Consider the following 10,069-nt stretch of genomic DNA (forward strand, 5'->3'; position numbering starts at 1 on the left):
AGCATTATTTTTACTGACAAATAGCAAATTTGTTGTGCTCATAAGATATGTTGACTTATGATATGAGAATGAGATATTCTTATTTAGGACAAAGAGTGGTGGTTAAATAAATCAGTTGATTGCTTGGTAAACTAATTTCTAAAAGAAGTGGTCGTTAAGTAAATAAGTACCGAACATGTCAGCATTGCTTTTACTAACAAAATTCTCATCGCATCAATCTAACCGAAGAACTAGATTATTAGAATTCATGAGCATGAACTGCAAATAATCAAGTATAATGAGGTAAAGAAATGGTGGATCCGTAGATACAGTAGAGTAGCATGTTTTTTGTCTCATTTTTTGTGCTTGTATAGCCTTGCATATATTCCAGTGCATGATAAATCCTCTAAACTCTGGATTGTTATTAAACAAAACTATTAATTAGCCCTTTACAAACTTACATTATTTTGTTTAGGCTATAGGCTCTATAGCCCATAGTTATTACATAGAGTTGCAAAAGAACTATATATACAGGAGTAGTAGCTATCTCTATACTGTGAAACAATTAAGGAGAAGGAAAACCCTCTGTACCCTCTTCACTGCCCCAACCGGTTAGATAAGTGGAACAGATATGGCATGAGAAAGCTTTACTTATTCATCATTATTGATTGCAATCTGAAATAACTGAATAGTTACTTCTAGTACTACTTTGGGTGAGCTTGAGCTAGCCGTCGAACTCGGAAGGGAATCGGCACGGTTCAATTCCCCAACTCTTCTCAGCATAGTCGCGGATTGTTCTGTCACTGCTAAATCTGCCAGAACCGGCTGTGCTAAGGATGCTCATTTTAGTCCACTTCTTTGGATCCGCAAATGCTTTATCAGCAGCAGCCTATTTTACATGTAGATATAGAGTTATAGAACAAGAGGAAGTATACTTTGGCACTCCCATGAAAAGTAATGATTACCTGTGCCTCTAAATAGCTCCCAAAGTCAGAGCTGAGCAGATAGAAGTCCTCACCCTCCACACTATCACATAGAGATTGGAAATAGTCTTGAAAGCCAAAATGACCATCTCGGATCAGCCTACACATTATTATAAATATCACAACAAACTTAGAATCTGATAAGATAACAGCTTGCTCAGAAAAGTTACATCCGAGTCATGGCATCCAACACAGGTCACACAAATATCACTAACTGGCTAATTTTAAGTGTGCTTCCTATGGTGATTGTAGTTGCATACCTTAAAACACGTGCACATTGCAGTGGCACGTCATGAGCAGGTCCTTTCTCACGCAATTCAGGAACTTCATGAATCTTTGCACCAAACAAAAACTGCAGAAAGCAAATCTCCAATCAGTTAAAGCTTCCAGCTGTATTACGTTGCCTAGAAAAATCTCGCTTGGGGCCATTCTGTTCTTAGTTCTTACAAAATCTCAATGTATTCAACCACACATCATCTGATCTTTGAGGAAAAACCAATGCATACATAGTTGCACCCTTGAGTATAACCTTAGACAACACTTACCAAGTTCTCTGCCCCTATTTCTTCAACAATTTCAACTGTAGACCCATCTTCTGTAGCCAAGAGTAAACATCCGTTCATGAGAAATTTCATGCTGCCAGTTCCAGAAGCCTCATGTCCTGCGGTGCTGCACAGGAATCATCAGATGGTATGCAGCAAATACACATACTAAATATATTTCTCTAAATAAAGAAGTTCGAAACTTTAGTTGAATCATTGCAAGCCTCATATGCACCCATCTTAACAATAACACCGCTGATATTGGGGGATTTTAGTAAACTACTTGCGCCAAAACATAAATGAAAAGCTTGATGAGATAACCGGTATTCTAAAAACCAACTAGTCATTGGTCTATAGTTTCATACATCACAGTATTCTAATTTGAAGTTTTACTACAAAAATAGCACTTGTCTACAAACAGTAATGTTAACATCTCAAATCTGAAAAGTGCAGTAAAACTTAAGTTGGAACAAAATTCAAGAAACTCAAAGTAGTTTTTTAAAGCAATTGTCTTTCCATGGGTTCAACCATAGTCCTTCAATGTTTACAAACCTTAAGTGCTGGGAAAGGTCAGCCCCTGGTATTACCACTTCAGCAAGCGATACATTATAATCAGGAATAAAAACCTGAAACAGAGAATTTGCATCAAATCGCAGATGACTGATACCATGTTGACATGGCAAGACCAGAAACTTCATTCCCTATGCTAGTGCCTCACAGTAGCTGTGCAAAAACAGAAGATAGGAAGAATGCATTCCGAGACATAATTCTATCCCTTACCAGCTTTAGAAGATCCCCAACGTCGCTATCATTATTTATCTTTTCTGCTACAGCATGACAAAGTTTGATAATCTTCTTTGCAACTTCATAACCAGGAGCAGCTTTTCCTCCAATAATGCAGACACGGGGTACAACCTTGCTCTGTTGACTCTTATCCATGTTCTGCAGCAAAGTAAAAAGACAACTTATTGATTAAAATTCATAAATGGTAAGCATATAATGGTACACAATTGAATGAGATCAAACAAGGTTCCAACTATGTCAATTCTCATTCCACAATTAACAAATTACTTCCCACCAACATTCAAGCCAAAAGATGATAATTACTGTGACCAAGTATAAAATACTGATGCACAAATGCTGGAGGGTGGTAAGGTAGCTCCATTTAGAATAACAAAAAAGAAAAAATCCAAGGCTTCTTTGTTAATGAGTTCTATTAGCGTGGAATACAAAGTTCTTCTGAAAAAAAGCTTAACCTTGATACAGTCATATCGATGAATGATGCCAAGTATATTGAGCAATTGTCTTTTGTACTCGTGTATTCTCTTTGTCTGCACATCAAACATTGCATCTAAACTAACCTGCAGTTAGAAGTGATACATTGCAATGTTAGATCATAAAGAAGCTTCTATAAGACCTGACTACTAGACAAACGAAAGAACCAAATATACATTCCAAGAAATTGCGGTCCCAACCTTCACACCACTCATTGCTTCAATGTACTCAGCAAGCCTCATCTTGTTAACCTTCTTAACCTACGCCATGAAAATATTTGCAATAAACAAAGAGCAGCAACATAATACAATCTCGGTTTCTAAGGAAATGCACAAGTATGAAGCCTATAGTGTACCATCATCCATTCTTGTTGAAGATCAGCATCATCTGCATATTCTCTCAAGCCAGTCAGAAGGTCAACATTACGAATCCAGGCTTCTGTTCCAAGCCATTTTGAGAGAAGAGCACACAGGCTAGGATTACTCACCACAATCCAGCGGCGCTGAAAATTCAAATGTCAGTACATTATCACATTCACATATACTTGAATATAAACTGTATGCTACTAGTGGATATCGAATTATCGGTCCCTGATACACCACTGCATCATAAGAACCTTTGTAAATATGTTATGAGCCATACGCAATATTTGTCAAAATAATAATTAATAATTTATTTACTAGTGTGCGTATGCTTGTATGTATGTATAAACAGAATCAAAAGTCTAATGAAACTTGTAAAGTACTTGATAGACGACATTCTGAATGTTATACCTGGGTGACGCCATTTGTCATGCATTGAAATTTCTCAGGCCACAGTTCATAGAAGTCCTGTTAAAGAAAAGAGGTGTCAGTCTGTCGACTAACCTAATAGAAGGTACTTAAGCAGTTTGGATTATCTTGTAACTTAGTTATAAGCCAAGAAAAAATGACAATGATGCAAGGAAAACACAGTACCTTGAATAATTTTGTTTTTAATAGTTCTGAATGTACTGTGGAAACACCATTCACAGTATGAGCACACACAACCGACAGGTTTGCCATTCGGATAGTCTGACAACTCCAATGGTAGTCAACGATCAATTTACAAAGTATTTCATATCAAACCAAAGAATTCTTACAGAGATGGGTAAGAAGAAGTACCAAAAATTCATATGCTAATATAAGGTTCTTATGAGAGGATTATGCATAATATCACACAAAGGGTTGATATAATTGACAGAATAAGCAGTGGTCCAATACCAAGACTATAGAGTATACAAAGACTACCAGGAGAAACACAGACTCATATATACCATGAAGTATGAATTATAATGCTTCTAGAGGTACCTTTACAGCAGCTTCCTCAACAATAGACATCCGAGAGAGACGATCATAATCTAAACCAATCCTCTTCTTCAACTCTTCGACAAAATTGAAGTTAATGTCATATATAATCTGGAACAACAAATTAGTGATAAAGATTATTAAGTGACAAATAAATCATTTTATACTGGTTATTACCACAATATATATGTATGGAAATTATCAATCGTCTATATGGTTGGTTGCATGACAATCTGATGGAAAGAAATGAACCCTTGCATGAATTGATTAAACATCTCAAGGCCTAGCATACCACTTATACACACACACACACACCCTTATTGTATTGGAGAAGGAGGTCGAAAACGTCTTCAGAAACACATTTTACAAATAAAAAGCAAAGCATGCATAAAATAGTCATTAGGAACGCACTTGTAAATGGCGTGGGAGAAGACTACCCAGTAAATCAACAGGGATTTTCTCCAACCCTTCAGCAATTACTGCGTGTATTGTGAAAGAAAAGAGTTTGCAAACAATATCCCAAGCTTTATGCCAATCCAAATGCTCTTCGTCGACAAGCACTCTCATGACCTCGACTATCGCAAGAGATGGGTGAGTATCATTGAGCTGCAGAGCAACCTAATTAAGACAAAGAAAGGTGAGCCAACAAAAGAAGGGGAACCAGAAAAGCAAACCTGAATGACTGTATTAGAAGAACTCTAATGCACCAATAGAAAAAGGAAATGATCCCTTAATTCACAATACTAAGTCATAAAGCATTCTTTTTCCCTACAATTCAATATACATGATAATATAACATATATTAGTGAGATTCAAACCTTATCAGGAAATTCATCAAAATTACTGTGAGCATCTTTGAACCTCCGTATTATGTCTTGTATGGATGCTGAGACAAAGAAGTATTGTTGTTTTAACCGCAGTTCCTTCCCCTGTAAACCAGGGGGAAAAAAAAAACTCAAAATTCAAAACGGTAATACGCAATGTTATAAGCAACAATAAAGTTTCAAAATGTAAATAACCAAATTAACAAAAAGGAATTAAACCTGATAAGAACGATCATCAGGGTACAAAACACTACTTATATTTTCTGCTTTCTGTCTAGAAACAAGAGCATTGATGTAATCTCCAGTATTAAAAGCTTCCTGCATATGAGAAGTTTTGCATAGGAAAATTAGCCACCTCTAAAAGTTCTAGGAGGCAAGAGATGAATGCTATAATTTTTTTTTTTTTTAATGGAGAATACTGTATCCACTTTTTCATTTAGCATTCTCATGGGATACTGTCTATCAAAAAATAAAACTACCAAATGCATGATAATAAAGATTAGTAGAAAAATTACCATATCACGTTGATCACTTGGTTTTCCAGCCCATAAGCGGAGAGTAATGGTGTTTCTGGTTCCGTAACCAGGTATAGGATTATCATACGCCACAGCTTCTACCTAGCAGTGTGTAGACAAACCACTAAGCTGATGAAATAATCAATAATATCCATAATGTTCACAACATGTAATCCATATAGCAAATATAAAAACATTATCAAAAGATTTCCTCAAGGATTGAACCGTCAGATGATGGAATAGAGTTCATTGCCTTACCAATTCTCCAGGGTTCCAAACATTACATTTTTCTCCGTTCAAGATTTCCTCTTCAACAGTCCCATAGAACTTATCCATGTAGAAAAACAATACGCAAAGTTACCAAAACTTTTGTAAGCTAGTAGAAGAAATAATGAATATCAAAACAAAATGGAATGAGAAATAAACACTTAAATTAAAAAAGAGGATATGCTTGCAAACCTTCACTGGATATGTTACATGAACCCGCTCTGTCTCCCAGGGATTCCCAAAGTTCAACCAGAAGTCAGGCTGTTCATGCTGAATGCCATCCAGTATAACCTGGCGGAATAGTCCATATTGGTAGCGTAGTCCATAACTGCAAGTTGGAAATTGCAACATTACTAAATAACCTCCCATTACGATAATACAGGGGGTAAAAAATAAAATAAAACACAGATTATTTTCATATAGATTAATATATTCAGATCTCAAAGCCATCGAGCATGCAAAATATGACGATAATAGGTGAGGCACATAAACCTATTATGGGATCATACTCTTCAAGGATTTCCCATAGTCTTTCTATTTCTAAGGATAGTGGCTTCCATATTTCTTTATATACAATAGAGTTCCCTTCCTTTCCCTAGACTTCCCTGTCTTAAAGGAAAGACACCATAGAGCTAGAAGGGCTGTTCATCGATCCTAGTATTAGAGACAAAACTTAGATTGGGGTATTATGAATTTAATTAAAATATGCTAATTATAGAGTTAACATACCCCCATGCAGGATAATCCAAAGTTGCCATAGAATCCATTTGGCAAGCTGAAAGACGGGCTAGGCCACCATTACCAAGGGCAGCATCTCCTTCCTTGAAACATCACGAAATTAACTTATCCATGGGACAATAAATTGCCATCTGTAGTATATACTAAAGTACATGCTATTGATACATAAATGATAATAGTCTTATATCTTTCCAAATGAAGTTAGATTAATAGTGGTATATTCACATAAATATAGTTGGTGTAAATACATTCTACCTCTAATAAATATATGATGTTCATGCAGCATATATACATGATGTACTGATGCCAATACCACATTTAATACGGTAAAAGATTGATATAAGATTCAATGTTTCCTGAGAGAGCAAAATGGGGGAATAATATCAATGACAGTGTCTCAGTTCCGGCTACTTTTTTATGTTGCTCTAGAAACTCCCATCACTAGAATTACTTCATCATATTTTCCAACTAACAAAAGAACTTTGAAAGCACACGAAAAGGTATCCTTGCTAACCTGCTCGGCCAGAACTTCAAACTCAAAGCCAAGCTGACTTAAAGCCTCTGCGTATTGGTCTCGGATACCAAGGTTGATGACACTATTCGACAATGAACGACCTGACAGTTCAATAACAAATAGCGTTTAGCAGCAAGTCGGCAACTACATCAAAGAAACAGTTACTCCAGATGAAGTGAGCAACAGTTACTAGTGATCAACTTAATGGCTATTAAATCATAACGAAAACCAATCTATAAGCATAACCAAAATGCATAAAATGGACATGGGAAGTGCATCAATACCCATAAGAAACTCAAGCGAGAGGAAGTACACGCGCTTCGGATCTTTCCTCTTGAAGAAAAGCTGAGTATCATGCGAACGCTCAATCAAGCGATCTCTTACACTGTGCGCTAAAGCCTACAAATTCGAATCAAAAGCAACTTCAACACGAAGAACATTTCCCGCCAAAAATTAAAAACGCTCAAATTTACAGCTGTATCCAAACTAGCTAAAAACACAATCCAGATGATCAACATGAAGAAGAGAAATTTAGATTTTACCTGATAAGCTTCAAAATCATCAAAGCTAAACCTCGACCTGGCCACGGTGTACTCAACGTGGTAGAGAATATCCTTCTGAAGACTAATCGGGTCGTTTTTCAAGAACCCGTCCATCAACCCGAACATCCTCTCCGCCTTAGCGCCGCGCTCGCCGGAGCCCAGGCCCAAACCCGGCCTGCGGACCACGACGCCTCTCGTGGTGGTGGTAGGCCCCGCGGTGATGGACCCGCCGCAGTCGTCGATGGCGTCCAGTAACGCCTTCTGGATCCGGTCCAGGCTCTCCAGGTCCTCGATCCTCGCGCCTCGGGAATCGGTGACGAAGAACCGCTTCACGAAGTAGTCGCCTTCGAATTCCACGGTGGCCCTGTCGACGCGGAGGCCGAGGACGTCGAACACGCGCGTGATGATCCCAAGGAGGCCGATGCGGTTGCGGGCGCGGATCACGAACTGCGTGGTGGCGGACGCGGCGGCTCCGTCGGATTCGGAGTAGTATTCCTCGGAGTTTTCCACCGTGACCGAGGAGGAGGAGGAGGATGACGCGGCGGAGAGCGGTTGGAGACATTGTTCGGCGCGTAGAGGTCTGGAGACATTGTTCGTCGGCGCGTAGAAGATGGACGACGGCGACGGCGACGGCGGTGATGATGGCGGGAAGGGTGAGAATGCGAGGGTTGGTCGGTGGTGGAAGGTGAGGAAGCGCGAGGGTAGAATCAACATTGCGGAATGTGAGGTTAGAGAGAAATCAAGAGGTTCACATTGGCGTTAGGGAAGAGAGAGAGAGAGAGAGAGAGGTAGAGAGGAGGAGGAGGTTTGAGTGCAACTGTCTCTGTATATGTGACTCTGAGTGAGAGAGCGTGGGAGTAGGAAAAAGAGCACGTTCTTTTTTCTTTTCTTTTTTCACGGATTTCAAGTGAGCGGTGGCGTGTGGGCGACCTCAGTGGGATACGGTGAGGTTTAGTTTTATTGCTAACATTTGGAGGGAAGCGTAACGTGTAATCGGCTCGATACAGTTTTGAGTGTGGCCCATTTTTGACTCGTTCGAGTTTAATTAGTTCGTAGAACTAGAAGATATTGATTAGGATTGAAGTTAACACTTAACATTGAAAGTTTGTAAGAATACATAAGATCTTCTATGTATTGAATGCGATTTCAGCCCTGGGAGATGATTCAGAGCACCGACGTGCACTTGCACCCACATAAATAGATGGTTAGATTGCATTAAATAAACTTTTTGTTTTTAAAAAATAAGGTTGATATGTTTAAGGATATCTCTATTTGTGTTTAATCCAAATTCTAGGTTGCTTGACCTAGTGGTAATCGGGTTCAATTAGAAGAATCTAGAGATTAGCTTTCCTTGTATGATTCTAACTCTATGCATTGTAATCCTCTATATAAAGAGACCCCTATTATCAATGAAAGGACACAGCGAATTTCTCTCAATTTCTGATTCTCTAAAACACGTTATCAGCACGAAGCACTAACCCTGAAACCTAATATTCGTAGCCTTCAAACCCTAGAAACCTCCGCCTCCTGCCTTGAAGCTCTCACCTCCAGGAGCCCAGAACAGACGGCGCTGTCCCCAGAACCTGCTAGAAAATACCCGAACCGGCCCCCGGAAATACCGATATCCTCCCTGCCCGGTTCGAAGCTTTCCTCCCTGCCTACTGCTACCAAACTTCACTAGCAGCTGCAGCCGGACCCCAGATCACCGGAGCGGAAAAATCACCACCGGAACCGGCCTAGAAACACGTGAACCGGCCGCCTGAACCACCGAACCGCCGCCTGAACCTGTGCTTCAGTCAACGTCAACCTCTGGTCAGCCCTAGGCCCAGATCTCAGCCCAAGGCCCAGAAGCAGAAGTCCAAGGCCCAGAAGCCCTGCAGCCCGAAGCCCAGCAACGCAGCCCACTAACGTCAGCTGCCACGTCAGCGTCCACGTAGGCACACAGTCAGCACACGTCAGCATCCAGTCAGCCCTGCCACTTTAGCGCCGCATTGCCACGTCAGCTCCGATCTGCCACGTCAGCACCCCGGTCAACGCCGGTCAACACTTTTCCGGCGACTTTTTTCCTGCCAACTTTTTGGTTAAGTTTTCCGGCCACTTTTAAGGTAATTTTTCCTAAAAGTTCCCCTTTTTGAAGTTTTTTTTTTTAATTTCTTCTTCTTTTCTCGGGGACTTCCAACATCTCTTCTTCTACCCCCCTTTCTTCTTCATAGGGGAGACCAAAAGCCGAACTGTGGGGGTTCGTGCTCACTTCAAGCTTGGAGCTTGTAGAGTCCTCCAAACTTAGAGTTTGTTGAGAACAAAACGATCGACCACATACATCGTTGTTTCGATCTAATCCAAAACCCCTCTTGGAATCGGATTTTCTTGGAAGCGACTACGCTCAGAAAATCCCTAATTTCTTGGAAGCGACTACGCTTGGAAATTTAATAGTTTTTTGTGGTAGCCTTTTTCGCTCCGAAACTAACCCTAATCTTGTGTTGTTTTTCAGGATGAGTTACCTGAACAAGTTGAACTTTGTTCCACTAGAGACAACTGGCACAGGATACCACAGATGGGTCCGAG

The 10,069-nt window shown here is 39.9% G+C and overlaps 1 protein-coding gene across 2 annotated transcripts; it reads right to left on the reverse strand.

The window, feature by feature from the left end:
• Positions 1-405: 405 nt before the first annotated feature.
• On the reverse strand, positions 406-8,347 carry LOC112202190 (glycogen phosphorylase 1). 2 transcript variants are annotated; one of them, XM_024343121.2, is made up of 22 exons: positions 7,505-8,347; positions 7,247-7,361; positions 6,963-7,063; positions 6,440-6,531; positions 5,903-6,038; positions 5,702-5,770; positions 5,444-5,545; positions 5,148-5,246; positions 4,923-5,033; positions 4,516-4,722; positions 4,108-4,215; positions 3,736-3,831; positions 3,553-3,609; positions 3,135-3,281; positions 2,980-3,039; positions 2,761-2,865; positions 2,285-2,446; positions 2,057-2,130; positions 1,508-1,631; positions 1,223-1,314; positions 945-1,062; positions 406-868 (listed from the first exon to the last, which is right to left on the reverse strand). In XM_024343121.2, exons 1-22 carry the CDS (start codon positions 8,216-8,218, stop codon positions 704-706), a joined length of 3,054 nt encoding a protein of 1,017 aa, XP_024198889.1. In that variant the 5' UTR covers positions 8,219-8,347; the 3' UTR covers positions 406-703. The 2 variants fall into 2 exon arrangements, with proteins under 2 accessions (XP_024198889.1, XP_024198890.1); XM_024343122.2 differs by lacking the exons at positions 406-868; positions 945-1,062; positions 1,223-1,314 and having other exon boundaries at positions 1,508-1,623.
• Positions 8,348-10,069: the final 1,722 nt, after the last annotated feature.

The sequence above is a fragment of the Rosa chinensis genome, chromosome 5 (assembly GCF_002994745.2).
Source record: "Rosa chinensis cultivar Old Blush chromosome 5, RchiOBHm-V2, whole genome shotgun sequence".
Taxonomy (NCBI): domain Eukaryota; kingdom Viridiplantae; phylum Streptophyta; class Magnoliopsida; order Rosales; family Rosaceae; genus Rosa; species Rosa chinensis.

Excerpts from the sequence above, each read along its gene's own strand:
- LOC112202190 (XM_024343121.2), bottom strand. The coding sequence starts at position 8,218 with ATGTTGATTCTACCCTCGCGCTTCCTCACCTTCCACCACCGACCAACC. Across the intron at positions 3,040-3,134 it reads TTCAACAAGAATGGATGATG|GTTAAGAAGGTTAACAAGAT; the intron begins GTACACTATAGG and ends TTCATGGCGTAG. Across the intron at positions 2,447-2,760 it reads ATCGATATGACTGTATCAAG|AACATGGATAAGAGTCAACA; the intron begins GTTAAGCTTTTT and ends ACTTTGCTGCAG.